At 46.5% G+C, this 17,627-nt stretch overlaps 1 protein-coding gene across 1 annotated transcript in view; it reads left to right on the top strand.

Moving 5' to 3' along the window:
* The window catches only part of LOC146859134 (uncharacterized), a 2,052,335-nt gene that overhangs the window by 379,036 nt on the left and 1,655,672 nt on the right, over positions 1-17,627 (top strand). Inside the window, exon 35 of the mRNA XM_085649806.1 lies at positions 7,322-7,473. Coding sequence (XP_085505932.1) covers positions 7,322-7,473 — 152 coding nt within the window. The remainder of the gene's footprint in view (positions 1-7,321; positions 7,474-17,627) is intronic.

Below are 17,627 nucleotides of genomic sequence, written 5' to 3' on the forward strand. Positions count from 1 at the left end.
ACCCTAGATACATCCCCTCCCCCCTCCCCCCACCCTCTTCCCCCAACTCCTCCGGTATGACTTGTTGACTTAGTATATGGCCAGACACTCAGTTCCTTGTGATGTACCCTAACGCAGGACCACTGAGAACCCAAGTGAGGCAGTGTCTAATCCCCTCGGTACCCCACTAACCTGACACAGTAGAGGGTTGACTCTGTACCTCCCCATTCTCCAAGGCCTCCTCCCCACCAGAGTCGGCAGCTTTAAATAGCACTGCCAATGTCCCCCAGGCATGGGCTGCCTCCAATGCTCTGTCGCTATGAGCACAGGTGGCCGTCTGTAATCTAATAACCATTTCACAGTCTGCCCACCGGGTAAACTCCGCCCTCCACTTCTGCAACCTCGGCCCACGCTGTGCCTTCCAATTAGCAGTAATTTCCCGCTTGGCCAGTGCCAGTCCTACATCTATAAATTTACTGGTTATTTTAGTCTTGGAAGTGTGAGGGAACCAGTGTAACAAGCACGGACTCATTCCAAATTCAATCTCCCTGTCTGTGATAGTGCAGAGCAATGACCACACCTCCCACCAGTAGTCCCTAAGCCGAGGACAGCTCCACAGCATATGGAGAAAATCAGCTCCCTCCATTCGACAACGTGGGCAGGACGCCGTAAGCGTGTGAAAGTAGCGCTGGATTTTGACTGGAGTAAGATAGGCTCTGTGCAAAATAAAAAATTGGATCTGTTAAAAACGGGCATTCCTGGAGCATTTCCAGGGACGTTCAAGCAATTCCCCCCATATTTTTTCCGGGATGTCCCTTTCTACTTCCTCCACCCAGCACTGCTTCAGCCTGTCAAGGGGAGTCAGCCTCTCATCGGTCATTCGGCGATACAGACATGTGACCGCTTTAATGGTGCCCGTCGCCAGCACAACATATTGGCAGACCATGGATGTCCGCGGCTCAGACAGCTCTCCCTTCCACCACCGCTGAACAGCCGACACCAAGGCCGCATGAAGCAGATAGTCCCCTCGAGGAAGGCCGTAACGTTCAGAGATGGCTTCAAAAGGGAGCAAAACACCGTCTTCGTATAAATCCCGCACTACCATCAGTCCCGCATCACACCACCCCGCCAGCGCCGACCAGTTGCCCCCATGCGGTAGCTGTTGACACATCAAGATTGGGATCTCCGGCGCATACGGACAGGGGATCCGGGCCCTTTGTTGACTTCTATTCCAACACAACCGAAAGGTCTGCACTTCGGCTGAGAGATCCCCTATGCGGAGCGGTTGTTGCAAAACAATCCTGGCCAGAAGGCAGGCAGAAATTCGCCCACCCACGCCGACTCCTACTCCTCGGAACTCTCGAGCCACCGCCTGAGTCAACCACTGTAGCTGAGCGGCTAAATAATAGTACTCCATATCCGGAACCGCCAACCCTCCCTCTCCCCGCGGTCTCATCAGTGTATGCAAAGCCACCTGACGGCGGCCAGCATTCCAGAGAAAGCCCGTCATCATCTTGAACGTCGACGCAGGGATCCAGATCGGGAGCGTCCAAAAGTAATATAACAACCTGGGGGGGGGCCACCATCTTAAGAAGCGCCACTCTCCCCATCAAAGAAAGCGGCAATGATTGCCAGAAGTCCATACTGCCCCGAAGACCTCGCACAGCCCTACCGATATTGCCCTCCAGCAAATCACTGCGATCATGATATATTCTAGTCCCCAAATATGTTATACAGGTATATTCCCACTGTACCCCCTCCGTAGTCGGGGGACCCTCCACTGTTCTGGAGGTGGGAAAAAGACATGATTTGGTCCAATTCACCCTTAGGCCTGCCAAGTCCTCCATACACCTAAGCAACCACTTAGCTCCCACCAGTTCCCCCCGGGTATTTTCCAAAAACAGGAGGAGGTCATCCGCATACAGAGCTATATAATGATGTTCGTTATGTACCCGGAGTCCCCGGAACCACCTCCCCGATCGGGCCTGGGCCGCAAGCGGCTCCACGGCTAATGAAATCCTGTTATGTTAAAGTTTCTTATATAGCTCGCTATATCACTCCAGAGGGAGTATCCATGCTCTGGGGCAGGTGCCCACGTGTTCAGTAGGACACAAATATGGTCCATCACAAGGTCTGGCTAAAAAGCCAAGCCTTGAGTCATTTTCTAAACATTTCTACTTTTTTGCAGGAACTGGTGTTAATGGAAATGTATTCCAGTACCAGGGGGCCAGGAATGTAAAAGAACGACCACCACTCCTAGCTGTGTGAATTCAATGAGAGGTGGCCTAAGCAAGATCAGCAGACGGGGTTGATAAAAACTATCCTGAGAGCGAAGATATTGGGGCCATCCACATATAATGCTCTCTGGACATGGCAGAGTAACTTGAAGATAATTCTCTTTTGAATGGGTAGTCAGTGGAGGAGGATCAGTAAAGGCGTAGAAGCAGTCTTTGAGGGGAAGCAAACAAACCAATCTGGCTGCCGAATTCTGGATGATTTGAAGATGCGACAGCAATGAGTCCTTAATGCTACATAAAGTGCATTCCCATAGTCCCAAAGGCTGGTGCTAAGCACCTGAATAATGGTCTTCCTGCATTGCAGGGGGTCCACCTAAATAAAATCTTCAGCATGCGTATGATACCAAAGCAAGAACCACATACAGCACCAATCTGAGTTTTCATATTGGGGGAATCATCCAAAAGAATTCCAAGATGTTTTTGCCACTTTTTAGGAGAAGTGAGGAAGACCGAGTTTGTGAGGCCACCACTCGCCTGACCAAATCTGATAGGCCTTGCCTAACACGACAACCTTGATCTTGCCTCCATTTAATTTGAGGCATTTCTGTTTAATCCACGTGGTAACTGATCTCAAGCATTCGCAGAATCTGACTCCAGTGGATTTGTGGCACAAGTCTATGAAATTTGCAGTTGGTATGCATGTCTACTTGTGTTTATTTTATGGTTTAAGTTTTTTTATATAGTTCTTCTAAACTCCTTCTCAACATATACTTATAGATAAATATTAGATAGATAGGTAATGATAGATGCGATAAGCAAGACTTGGGAACATGAATGCTGTTCAATACAATCACAAGAGCAAAAGGCTTTTCTAACTATGACATTTACTGACCGATAAGGCAACGCATTAACAAGATAAAATCAAACAAAGCAAGTAGTCCAGAACTCTAAGGATCACATAGAAACCCGATTAACTACTAATGAAATACCCCTAGCTAACAAAAATACCTTATTAAAAGCAAATCGGTATGAGAACTTATCCAACACTATCTACGGAGATGAAAGGTCTTTGTAACATAAATATAGCTTGCTATGTGGCTATCTTTAAAGATATTCACTTTTGCTTCCCGAATGCAACATATGTTCGTTAGAGGCAGGAATGAACCATGAGATTGAATCTTGTTAGAAATGGCGGTCTCTAGTTGACAGAGGTAGGTACCTTTGTCCAAGTAGGGACCCTTCTTCATAGTCAGGGTAAGGGGGATACACTTCTAAAATAACCCCTGCTCTCCCCCTTGGTAGCTAGGCACGAGCAGACAGGCTTATCTCAGAGGCAGAGTGTATAGCATTAGTGAACACATACAGTAAAAATACTACAAATGGACACCAAACCAGTTTAGAAAAATAAGTAAACTTTATATAAACCAACAAGACCAACAACGACAAAAATCCAACATACAATATTCTTAAAAATAGTTATTGTGCAAAATAACCTTTAAATTGCAGGAAAAACGTGAAAGTACTGGTCCTCCGACTCGGTAGCTCCGTCCGGGGCCATCGCGATACTGAATACGACAGAGTCTAACAATTCCGGCCAACCGCCTCGATACGGGTTAGCAGAAGTGTCGACAGACTCGGAGACAGTACCCTTTGTTGTTGCGGCCGACACAATGGTACGAGCCGGTCTGGGCCAACGGTCGCGGTTGCGATGTTAGATGGAAGCGTTGCAGTGTGCTGTGTCCTCACAGCTCGGTGCAGGTAGCGTCTCGTTGATGGAGTCGGTGAGACCAAGGCTTGCGTTTCAGGGTGAGGCGGTGCTGGCTGGTCACGATGTGGCGACGGAGCTGGCCGATGTTCGAGTCGGGCAGCGACGGAGTCAATGACGTCCGGGCAGCGTGTAGTGAAACGTTAAGGAGTGCAATGCCCCCAGGACGCGGTGCAAGCAGTGGCCCGTTGACGGAGTCGGTGAGACCAGGGTTGCATTGCAAAACGAGGCGGTGCTCTCTACAGTGCTTTCCAGACATAGTATCCTGCGACAGACTCGATGACAGAGTCGGTTACCCTTTCCTTCTCCAGGTAACTGAAACCAGCGGTCCCAGAGACGGTGCCCAGACATTTGGTGAGGTCTTTGATGTTCCTGAGACCATGTGAACAGGAGGGAAGTTCAATTCAAGCCCTTGGAGATCTTCCTCAAGCAGGGGACACAGCAAAGTCCTTATCTCCTTTCCTTGGCAGCAAGCAGCCACTGCAGGCCAACCCCAGACAGCAAACAGCACAGGGGCAGTATTCCTCCCCAGCTTCTCCAGCTCTTCTCCTTGCCAAAGGTTCCTCTTGATTCCCAGACGTGAACTAACGTTCTGGGATCTGGGCCCCAATATTTATACTACAAAATCATTTGTTCTCTGGTGGCAGAGAAGCCCTGTGCTTGGTCAAAAACGGTTCTGTCCTCTCTGCTGCAGCTTCCTGGCAGGAGGGGGAGACAGCATTGTCCTTGGCAGACCAGGCCCATTCAGGTGAAAGAAAATCTCCTCCCCCTACTCTAAAAGCAGCCCAGGTCTATTCAGCCCAACCCTGACCAATCAGTCTCTCTGGAGCCACTGCTCCTCCCCAGCCCCTGTAATCCAAAAGCCAGACATGCAATACACAAACCAGGCAGAGGCATACTGGATGGCAAAGCAAGAAAATACCTACTTTCTAAAATTGGTATTTTCAAACACAGAGTGTTAAAATCACTCTCACTAAAAGATGCATTTTAACATCCTGAGGTTCAGGCATAGCAATTTATTTTTCCTACCTGGTTCCCAGGGGTAGTTATGTTTATAAGATGTTATAAACAGTCTCCCCATTCTATCCCATGGGAACAGGTAGTCTTGCACTAGTCAAAAACGAAATTGGCAGTATTTCACTATCAGGACATGCCACACACACCAGGGCATGACCTACCTTTCACATGCACTGCACCCTGCCCACCTGGGTACCTTAGGCTTACCTTAGGGGTGATTAACTTGTAAGAAAAGGGAAGGTTAGGGCCTGGCAATTGGGTACACTTGCCAAGTCGACATGGCAGTACTAGACTGCACACAGGCTATGCAATGGCAGGTCAGAGTTACATTTACAGGCTGCTTATGTGGGTGGCACAATCAGTGCTGCAGCCCACTAGCAGATACTCAGTAGATAAATACTCATTTTACACAAAACATGTATTTGACTGGACAATCATGTATTGAGGCTGATGAGAGTATTTTGAGTTGTGAGTATGTACTCTCCATACACCTTCCTCATCCCCGGGAAGCCTTGGACTGCTAGACACGTTCTATCGCGGAACGTCAAGTGCTGAACGGGTACTTGGCCCAGTTGCTCAGAGCCCATAGCTGGCCTGGCCCCAGTACATTATACTCACCAGGCCTCTACCACCATAGTCAGGCCTAGTAGCTCCTGCTTGCCCCATGGCCCTCTGAAAGTGGTTCTGTCACACCTGATCTATAGATCTTCATTCTTTTTAAAACTAATTTAGAGACTGAATTCATCATATATTACTATGTGTTCAAATGGTACCTCTTCCTCTTCTACATCTTACCCCATGCAGTTCATCCTTGTTTTCATGATTTATTTTTTAGCTGCGAATTAACAGACTTGCACAAAAATCCCCACCCTTCCCACACACACACATTACTTACTATCAATGTCAATTTTGGACTTACGTGCTTTTAATGTGTTCTCTGAGTTTAAGGGAGTCTCTTTGATATAGTGGTTCCTGTGTCTGGAACACATGCGTTCTCACCATCCACCCACTCTCATACATGTAGAAAACCAAGCCCAGGGTGAATTTTCAATGGTGGAGTGGGAATGTTCCACAGAGGAGAATATCACCTGTGCCCACAAAAAACCAGCAGTTCTTGAATCTGTGAGTTTGTATCTGTCATTTACAAATGTAGATACAACATTTTCCCTGTATAAATTCTAGTTACTTGTGCAAAAAGAATAGGGTAGTCTGATAGTTGACCTGCTACCCATGTAGTTCTTTTGGTAAGCTCCTGCTTCAACACAGTGTAATCCCACTGCACGTGGGAAACCGTACTATCTGGGCCTTACTGTTGATCACCTTGTCATTGGCCAACTTTGAATTTTTGCTGAAGATAATGCCCCCTTTGTTTAAGGTAGCTCACGTGTGTTTCTCATTCCATGGAAGTTTCAGTCTGGACAATGTTCTTCTCAGGCAAATATCTGCATTTCTATTTTCCTGTCACTGGGGAAATTTCATTGAAACATATTATGGGTCCAATTACGAGTTGGGAGTAAGTATGTTCTCGCCAAGAATCCAGATGGCTAAAATGAACGTTTTGACCGGTATCACTGCACACATTTACTCCTATTATGAGTTAAACCTCATGGAATGGGGAATTACTGTGAGGAGCCCAAATTACCAGCTGGAATTTAGCACAAAATTGCCTTTCATGTGGGGGTATGCTTCGAGCAGATAGTAAATGTTTGTGGGGAGTGGCAGTAAGGTGGTGGCAGAGGGTAGCAGGTGGGGGAGAGAAGGATAGAATATTGGTTGAGAGGGGGGTGCATTACATGCTCCCTCAACCCTTGTTTGATGGTCGGTCAGGGACCAGGGAATGGGTCCGGGTTGCAAAGTAGTCCTTTTCCAAGATGATTTTATTGCCTTGATTTTTTGGGAGGGGGGGGGGACATTAAAATAACTCTTTGTGCACCCAGTAGATTTCGGTGCAGGAAGAGAAAGGCCCACTCATGCTTGAATGCCTGAATTCCCCAAGGAATATCTGGTCCGCTAAACTCTTAATCAGGGGTCTTAGAAGATGTGGCTTATGTGGCCTATGTACGAATATGACATTTTGTGCAATGTAAAAGTAACACTTCCCTCGACTGCTGGGCCATGTATTTTATTAATGGGAAAATTCTCTTTGACACGAGTCATTCTTCCCCTTATGTCAGAATCACTTCAATAATTTACTGTGAACATGTTTGACCAATCATTGCACCTTGTGCCCTTGTTCATCTAACTCATATGCTGAATTTGTAATTTGTAATAATAAATATTCATTGTCAAGTCTATGAGCCCATCACTATTCATTCAATTACAGCTTATGATCCCAGCCGTCTGATGGAATACTTGATGAAGATGTTTGAGAACATTGAAAGTCTCATTTATGAGCCGGATGAGAATCCTGAGTTGGTGGGCTACAAAATCCTTGGTGTGAGAAGTTTCCTGGCTGAGAAACTTTACTTTGTTCAGGTAAATTGAGTACATTTTAAAATAATTATTCTGTAGGAATGTGAGTGGCTTTATAAAGCATATGTTGGCATATGCAATCTTTTAATAACCACAATATATGCATTTTTTACATATTGCCATTTATGTTTGTCTCGCGTACAATAAACCATGCTTGTCTGCTAATAATCCCTAGTTTACTATAAGGATCCAGAATTGATGCCTGTCGATACCTCAGCCGAGACTGCTTGACTGATCATTCATTATCATGGGTAGATTTACTATTCTAGCACCATTCCTAGCCAATTGGAATGGAGTAATATAGTCAGAGTGAAGTAGTGCTTAAGTCAGTGTAATGGTGAGGGGAACATAATCTTACTGAAAGTTGTGGTGGGAGATGTAATGGAGGTGCAAATCTACTACAACTAGGATTCTCTCTTGTGTTCATAACAGATAGAATATTTCAGTGCAGGATGCCGGAAAACTTTCTTTAACAAAATAATAATATTTTACAAAAAATAAAATAACTAGAGAATATACCCAATTGAACAACATTTCCTACATTTCACTCTTTTTTTAAACCAATTGTTAGACCTGGGATCTCTGGTTGGCTGAGGTAGGTACCTTAGGCCAAGTAGGGACGCGCGTTCCAACGTCAGGGACAGAAAGGTCACCTTTTTAGATAGCCCCGCTCACCCCCTTGGTAGCTTGGCACGAGCAGCCAGGCTTATTTTCAAGGCAAATGTGTAAAGTATTCGCAACCACGCTCACAGTAATCCACTGATGACACCACAAATAGACTCCACACGAGTTTCGTAAAAACGAGTATACACTTTATCTAAAAAAGATATACGATAAGACCACACCATTTAAAACCAACATATGAGGTTGTGTAATATTTCTCCTACTCGGTTGTTAGGCCAGCCAGCCCTAGTAAGTTCTGGCGATGTCAATGAGCACTTCTAAACATTCTCCTCTACTCCTAATCACATGTCATACAGTTCGTAATGCTAGAATCAGGTACTTTTGCAATGTAAAAATACTGCAATGCGCAACGTAGCAATCAGACACTTTGCAATGAAAAGAATGCAATGCATAACGTAACAGTCAGGCACTTTGCAAGGTAAAACAATGCAATGCGTAATCCAACCACCAGATACGTTATTCTGCAATAATGAGGCAATACGTATACACTTAATCAGGTAATTCGTTATGCAGGAATAAAGCAATGCGCAATATGCTAATCAGGTAGTTCGTTATGCAGGAACAAGGCAATGCGTCCTACGACAATCATGTAGTTCGTTATACAGAAATGTTGCAATGTGTAATACGTCAGTCAAGTACTCTGCTCTCAGAAATAGAATACTACGTAGTACACTCAGGCCCCGATCACCGGGCCTTAGGCGGTCTCTCCGCCTCCTCTTCTGACCTTTAGTCAGCTTCTCACAGTTGCCCCCAACACAGTACAATGTTATTCCAAAGTGCAGCTTCGCACTCTGGCCCCGGTACCACCACTCCCTTTGGCAATACGGGTCGCAATACGAGCCAAAGCAGAGGCGCGCGCTGCCAACACGAGAGAGAGGCTGTCTCTCTCCGAGCCCGCGCCCCGCCCCAGGAGTCGACACACTTTACCTGGGGGCCGTGAACCCACTCTCCTCTCCTCGTCCAGTGGCTGGGCCTCCAAGCAGCTTTGCGGAATGGCAACGGCGGCTCGGGCCGGCAACTCAGCTCCTCCGGGACTGCCAGTCCGGGCCGCTCCACTTCACGAAGATCTCAGGCTGCCACAAAGCACACGCACACAGCATCACTGAATCTTCCTTCCCTCCGAGTGCACGAACAGTGGGCACTCCACACACGAGTCTTCGGTTGCACGAAAATCACACGCACAGCGTCGCTGAGACTCACTTTACTCTGGTGCACACGATAACACGGCAAATCCTTATGAAAGACTAACGGTGCACAATGCACCCACACACAATGGCGTTGAGACTCACTTGAATTCCTGTGCACACGATGACAAGGCCAATCCTCACGAAATTCTCGCGGTGCCCAACACACCCGCAAACAATGGTGTTGAGACTCACTTGGATACATGATAACAAGGTGACTCCTTCGAGGGACTCAGGCTAGACAGGGCACACGCACACAACGTCTCTGAGACACACTAGGACTCCAGTTGCCACGATCACAGGGCACGCCTTACGAAGATCTCAGGCTAGATAGAGCACATGCAAACAGCATCTCTGAGAGTCTTCTTTGGAAACGTTTGTGTTCCTGTGTTTCCAAACAGGGAGCCAGCTCACCTCAGGCCCATGGGGATTGTTACTTCAGGACACAGCACACCGCCAAGTCCTTCAAGCAGGGGGACATAATACACAGCAAAATCCCTTTAGCCATTGCTTGGTTGAAACAGCAAACTGCAGGCCAGCCCCAGATCACACAGCAAGAGCAGTCCTATCCATCAGTCTCTTCAGCTGTTTCTTCCTTGGCAAAGGTCCTCTTGACCACGAAGTAGCTCCAGTCTTGTTCACACTTGATCAAGCCATTCTCCAAAGTTCAGGGGCTTCCGTTCTATTGGTTATACCCCTCAATGGCTTTGAAGTCTTTGTGCTTCAGGGGGCACTGACCCCTGCTTAAACCGTTATGGGTGCCACCCTGCCAGTGACACCTCTCTTCCTTTGATTAGTGGGGGTCTGGATTCTCAATCACTCAGCAGGAGATGGGACAATTGTTTTATAGCAGCAGCCCGGGCCTCTTCACCTCTAGGGGCTTCTCCTCCCCCTACGCTCTAGATATAGGTCAGCCTGTTGAAGTCTCACCTCCTCCCCTGGGTCAAGACATTCCCCAGATCCTATCGCTTTCAAATCCAGACAGTCAATCCACAGCCAGGCAGAGACACACAGAAATGTCAGAGCACAAAAATGCAGCCACTTTCAAAAGAGTGGCTTCTGAACGCACAATGAAAAAACCACCTACATAAAAAGATGTGTTTTTACATTGCGAGTTCAGGCATACTAAACTTCACCTTTCCATCTTAAGCCGTTGGGAGGACAGGCTGGAAAACATATTACACAGCCCTCCCATTCTGTCCTATGTGCAAGATGGCCTTTCAACAGTGAAAAACGAAATGGAGATGAATTCACTATCAGGACATGACACACACCTTAGTACTTGTCCTACCTTTCACATGCACTACACCCTGTCCAGGGGTGACCCTAGACCTACCTTAGGGGTGTCTTAGGTGCACAGAAAGGGAAGGGTAAGGTCTGGCAAGTGAGTGCACTTGACAGAACAACATGGCAGTTTCACAAACTGCACACAGGCCCTGCAATGACAGGCCTGAGTTCCCTTTTAAGGCTACTTGTGTGGGTGGCACAAATATTGCTGCAGGCCCACTAGTAGCATTTGCATTACCAGCCCTGGCACATAGTGCACTTTACTAGGGACTGTACTAGCAAGGCAAACATACCAATCATGGACAACCAATTACCATTACTTTGTACAGGGAAAACTTACACCTTGACACTGTTTAGCAGTGGCAAAGTGTCCAAAGCATCTAAGTTGGCAACACTATGTCAGAAAAAGGTCTAGGGGGAGAGCAAAAAGTTTAAGGACTTTAGCCAAAAAGGGCCAAGTCCTACACCAATCAGCCAACATATAAACACATTACATTAGATTGAGAACCCTATTGCTAAATAACAGTTAGAATAAAATAAAGCAGGAAATTGTGCTGTAGCCAAGCCATAAAAAACACTGTCCTTTTAAGAACTGCACTATCCCATCATGAGTACAGGGAAGACCAGAAAAAACAATAGTATCTAGGTTTGAAATGTAGAATTTAGAGTTAAGTACCCACGCGGATGACAAGTAAGTAACTTTTCCTTCTTCGACCATTGAGATTCTCTTTTATATTCACAAAGTGTAGAATAGAGAAAGGAGCGGCCCAAACCTCTAATGTGCAATCAGAAATGCAAATTAAATACTTAGCAACGCCTGGCCCATCCATTTACATGTCATGAAGTCTGGGTACAAACAATAACAGATAGCACCGGTGTAGACCACCCTTGAAATGCATCCTTTCTCATGTCAATAATGAGAATATTTTTCATCAGAGTGCAGTGGCTTTCTCCTTTTACAGTGGTCCCCTGGCTTTTCAGATAAAGGCCTATTAGCTTTCTCATAACAAGTAATAGCACATGAGACTATCTATCTGCTTATACTCTGTTTAGCATAGACCAGTCCTATGTGAACACCTCCACAACTTACAAAAGATGTTTATCAATATAAATGTATTTGGGTTTTTTCTGGAGAGGAGGGAATTAACCATCAAAATAATTCATAGACCTTCCCTCAGAGATGTAGGCTTCTGGAAAAAGATTGATAAATAAAAGTTCTGATTCATGTGAAAATCAGAAATAACTTAAGGCAAGACAGAAGAAAGAGTCATTTTGTATGCTTTATTGTGGTGGAAAACGTTGTATAGTTTCCTTGTACCTAGACCCTGCAGCTTACTACCATTTCTGGCTGATGTAATCGCCACCAGAGAAGCAACATCCCAAGAGAGAATTTGTAACTCAGCCTTGCGCTGTAACTCAAAACTCAATAACTCGAAAGGGGGATTCATCAGTTTAATAAGTACAAATGATCTTAGAGACCATTTTGGTTGTAATGGAAACACTGATGTTTTATTTTAAAAATGTGTTCCGGCATCTTGTAAATGTGCAGAACATGTATGGTGACGAACGAGAATTACAAGTAACGTTTCTTTATGTAATGTGATCCCAGCGACCATGCAGCTGTTTTTGTCTTTCCAACTATCGCGCGTCTGTGGACAAAAATGATAAGGAATTCTGACATCAAGGAAGAAGGAAAGATATTGCTAATTAAAAAAAACATTGACCTAAAGAGTTATATTCATATCAATGTAAATTAATGAATGATATTTACCTATGCGGAAATGTAGATATGCTACATTACAATGCGCCTAAATGTTTATGCATATGAGTATTCAGGTGGAGCTCCGACCGATGCAGTTTTCCATGGGTACAACACCACCACTCTACTGCAACATGCAGGGGTGAGTGGGGTCCTTGGTTCTGTGCCAGGAGGCTTTGTGTCTGTGGAGGTGGTTGGAGCATGAGAGCATCCTCCTGACTGCAAATCATCTAGCAGGGTCCCTGAATGCCAGAGAGGATGAGTTGAGCAGATGTCGTCTAGCAGATCATGAGTGGCATCTCAATCCTGAGCAGTGCCAGCTCCTCCGCTAAGGCGGAGGAGCGTCACCCCACTGCCTGAAGCAGCAAAAGAAAGGAAAAAATAAAATAATAATAACGTAATGTTATTATCATTTTATTGTATCCTCCTGCTGCAGCAGATTGCGTGACGGAGCGGAGCCGGGCTGCAGAGTAGGGGAGGAGTGGTAGAACACTCCGAAGTGCGCAGTGAATGTTTGGCACTTTCCTTGTTCTCCATGAAGGCTGCATTACAGCCTGCGTGGAAAACATGCCCACCCCTCCAGCCCCTGGCTGAGCGCCGTGTCACGGCGCTCAGACCAATCACAACGCTGCATTGCAGCGTCGTGATTGACTGTGAGGAGCGTGGGAGCCCTGGTGCTTCCAGTTTCCTGTTTCTCTCCAGAAGCCAGGAAGAGGATGCATGAGAGGCGGCGGCGGCCAGCCAGCTGGCCATCTAGGAGGTAAGTGTTTTTTAAAAATCTGATCTCCGCCCCTTCCCTCCCCCCCGAACCCGCCCCACTGCTGCTTCCAGGTAGATCCCGTGACTGATTCTGAGTGGTGGAAGACATCTTCCAACAGTGGAGATAAACCTGGCTCGATCTTTTCGCTACTGTTGACTATGCATGGTGCCAACAATTTGCATATTGGAGTTTCCGCAACAACACTTGTTAGGAGTGCATTCTGGGTGTAATGGAACAATGGACTCCTAATTTATGTTATGTTATTAAGATTTATTCAGCGCAAACAATTACCCGGAGGTGTCAAGGCTCTAAGATCCATAGGAGATAGCGGAATGTGAGTGTTTAAGGAAACAGTCATGTTTTAAGGTTCTCCCTGAACTGAAACAGATCTGGGATGGTTCTAATGTAAGTAGGCAGTGCATTCCCCCCCTTGACTGTGGAAATGAGAAAACTGCGTCCACCCCAGTTAGATTTCCTGAACCTGTTTATTACAAGTTTTTGGGAGCCAGAAGAGCATAGGCATCATTCTGGAGCATACCACTTAAAAGAGTGCTTGGGGAAATCCAGGCCAGCTCCATGCGAGGCTTGGTGAGGAATGCATGAAGCCTTGAATTTGACTTTCTGCCCGATTGGCAGTCAGTGCAAATATTTTTTTTTGATAATCAAATTTTTATTTTTTTGTAAAAGAACAAACATAAAAGATACATACAACAGACCAATAAAACTGGCATCAAAATGACATATCATGGGCTCAATATCAGGCAGTAACGAAATCCTCCCTCCCTCCCTTGGCCTCCTGCCTCCCTCCCCCGTACTCCTCCCCCCCCCCTAGAATACGCCCCCTAACCATTTCCCCCATACTCTACGAATCTTTTTGGGGCATCCCTGTGCAACATATACTGTCCGTTCTTGTGCGGCACACCAGTCCACGCCCCTCCTCCATTTAGCACAATTGGGTGGATCGACCTGCTTCCAGGCGGCAGCAATATCTCTTTTAGCTACTACCAGAGCAGTAGTTAGGAAATATTTTTCGTTGCGGGATCCGTCCAAACCATCCTTATCCCCAACAAAGCCATTTTGGGGTCATGGGGGACCTCCCACCCCAGGACCTCCGTCAGTTCAAGCTCAATCTCCCCCCAGTAGCTCCCCAAACGCGGGCACTTCCAAACCATGTGGAAGAAGTCCGCCGGGCCTACCCCACAGCGAGCGCATGAAACCTCCGGGGAAAGACCAGCACGGTAGAAGCGCTCCGGGGTCAGATATGCGGCATGCAGATAATAAAACTGGATGAGCCTCAATCTAGCCGAAGTGGTAACCGTCCTGGGGGCCATAAGGGCGTCTCTCCAATCAAGTCAGTGCAAATATTTAATGACCGTAACTGCAGATTGCTATTTGGGAGTCCCAGTGATCATTTTGGCTGCAGCATTTTGAAACTCCTGCAGCTTGTTAAGATGATGCTCCTGCATGTCGAGATATAAGGCATTGTAGTAATCTATCTTGGAGAGAATGAGCGCTGTGGTCACCATCTTTTTTGCAAATAGTGAGATGTAGGGGAGAATCTTTTTTATCATCCTAAGGACATAAAGAGTGGACGAGGTGATGGCATTTACCTGAGGACCGTAGGCCTTCCCTTCTCTACGTCTACCTCTCCTGCCCCAAGCTCTGAAGAAGATGAAGAACAACTGGGTCCAAGTCTTACTAGTGGCACCGGATAGAGCCAGGGGAGTCCAGTACCTGGTACTTCTGGGCATGATCATCTGTACTCCAATCAGACTTCCACCTACACACAAATATCCCGTCTCAGCATGAAGCAGTGTCCTCAACCCGAATCTATGCAATCTACACCTGCATGCATGGAAATTGAGCAGCAGCGATTATCTGTATTTGATTTGCTGCCTTAAGTGGGGGATATCATCCTCAAAGCCAGACGCCCGCCGCAACATCCATTGAAGGCAAGCACTGGGACAAATGTGTTACCCGGTGCATTGCCTGCCATACAGACCCCTACAGGCAAAGCTGCCAGATATTCTTTCATTTGTTTTTTCTTTAGTCCAATGAGGTCTTCCATTGGGCAGTATAGAAGGTTTTTTTGTTGGCCCTTTCAGCAGTTTCCTTTCTAAGACGACTGGCTGTGGTGGCCACTGCATTATTCCTATTTCTCTGATGATTCTTCTTATGAGGTCCTTAGAACAGAGTCACAGATCTCATTAGAACCTGTTCAACCCCAGTATGTGTGTCTTCCCCAAATGGGCTATTGTTTGGAGGCTTAGCAGTCTGCTTCTAGAAAAGGTATTTTGAGCAAGTGGCCCTACTAGATGATTGTGAAAGATGCATCATTGATAGTTTGGGGCACTCAACTGAATGGAAGGTTCATCAGCAGCTAGTAGGGCCCACAACAGACACTTCACATGAATGTGCTGGAACTGCAGACAATGCAATCAGCATTGATGGAATCTCTGTCCTAAGTGACTTGACTGACAACAACAGCAATGCAGCACGTAAACTAAAACAGATGTTGGGTCAGAAAACTAGGCAACAAAGTTTAACGTGGCTTACTCAAGCGAGGAGTAGGAAATGCCAGCACTGGAAAGGAAAGCAGCTGTGAGCAACAGCAGCGGCGGTTTCTTCACTTGGGCAGGGGAGTGACAACACTCCCCCCCCCCCGCTGCACAGGAAAAATTAAAATGGCAATGAAAAGACTTCATTGCCATATTATTTGTTATTGTGCACGCTGCTGAAGCCAGCCTGCGTGAGATGCTCTGTGTCCTATGTCCTCTGCTGCTGATTGGCAGCAGAGGACAGGAGCTGTGGCTGGCTGGGTGCTCCAAAGTGCGCTTGTCACTTTGGCCGGCTGTCTTGGGCCGGCCAAACTGACATGTGCACTTTGAAGCTCTCTGCCCAGCTGTCTTAAGACAGCTGGGTGGAGATCAAGCACAGGCCTACAGGGCCTGAAGGAGCGCCGAGCCAGCCTGCTCCAGCCAATCTTGCCGCTGCTCTCACAGCATGAGAGCAGCGCCAGGATTGGTTAAGGAAGTTGGCAGGGCCCATGCTGCAGGAAAGAAGAACTTCAGGACCAGAACGAAGAGTACAGCCAGGTAAGTGGCGTATTTTTAGGTCTCGCCTGAGCCAGCGCTTTAGCGCTGCTCTCGCGAGAGCTTTTGGAAACAGGGGGATTTGGAAGTGCAAACTAGTGCTTGCAGGCCTCCAGATACAGTGCATGTGCGCCGGGCGCGCGCACCATTTGGCAGCCTGCGTGATCATTTCGCGGCCGCTTTGATGTTCTCAGTGAGCCGCGCGGCCACTGAGAACATCAAAGCGGCCGCGAAATGATCACCATTTGCCAGCCTGAATGTCTTCACCTCCCCCCCTTCCCCCTCTGTGTCTCTTCAGAAGCTGGAAAGGTCGGGCTTAAAGACTGCCTTTTTTTAAAGCACCGTTCCTGAATGGAGGTACATAATATATTCTGCATATTATAGCGCTGCATAGTACAGCACAGAATAGCACCTCAGCACTATATTATTTTCTTTGGTACGGCATAAGAATTACTCAGAGGCGGAGCTGCAAATGGATTGCCCCTTCAAAAACCTCAGCGAGAAGTGTAGCCCTTAAACCATTGTGCGCAAAGTCTGAAAACAAATCAGGAACTTCCACTTATTTCTTCCATGCTTCTCTCCCTATAGTTGCTGCTGCCACTAGTTGGACCTGCCTTTGAGCCCTCATTAATCCCTCCACTTTACTGTTGTTGACCTTCGCTGCTCACTGCTGCATCTAGGCACTTTCTTTAAGCCTCTCTCCAACTCCACTGTTGCCCCCCCACTGTACTGTTGCCCCCATGTCCTTTTTGGTGGGTCTGTTAGCTGCAGTTTCCTGCAAGCCCCTCATTTACCAAAGAGACAAATGCTGTGGAGCACTTTAAATATGTTTTTTTATGTACTGCTCCAAGATGACCATCCTCCGTCTTGATAATGTAAATTAAAACAAACAACTGTTGCCTCCTTGACATATGCATGTGCGGTGCCTCTCGGCTGTTGTTGCTTCTTGATGCAGAAGTTGCTCATGCTTAATGGCGTCTGCGTGTCTTTGCAGCATTGCTTGGTTTGCTTTATTTGATGACTCGTACGGCATTCTCAGAAAGCAATTTTTTTATTTTTTTTTTACTTTTTTTTGCCGAAGCTAAACAGCAATAGCGGCAATATGTCTGCATTGACAGACAGAATGTGCCAGTACTTTTTTTTTCGTGGGGGGAGGGGAGGTGGCAGGATTATTTTTTTACGACACGTGCTTACCTCGAGAGGGTGAAAAAGGGACTGGAATTAGTAACAAGCATTTGCAATGCATTAGGTCTCGCATTTACGCGAGTTTGAGCTATTGACATTGCAAATAACAATGCCAATAGCTTTAACTCGTGTAACTGCGAGACCTATTGCATTGCAAATGCTTGTTTATTGATGTTTTTTGTTTGTGTATGTATTCACAGTGCTCC

This window comes from Triturus cristatus, chromosome 3_2, assembly GCF_964204655.1.
Source record: "Triturus cristatus chromosome 3_2, aTriCri1.1, whole genome shotgun sequence".
NCBI lineage: Eukaryota > Metazoa > Chordata > Amphibia > Caudata > Salamandridae > Triturus > Triturus cristatus.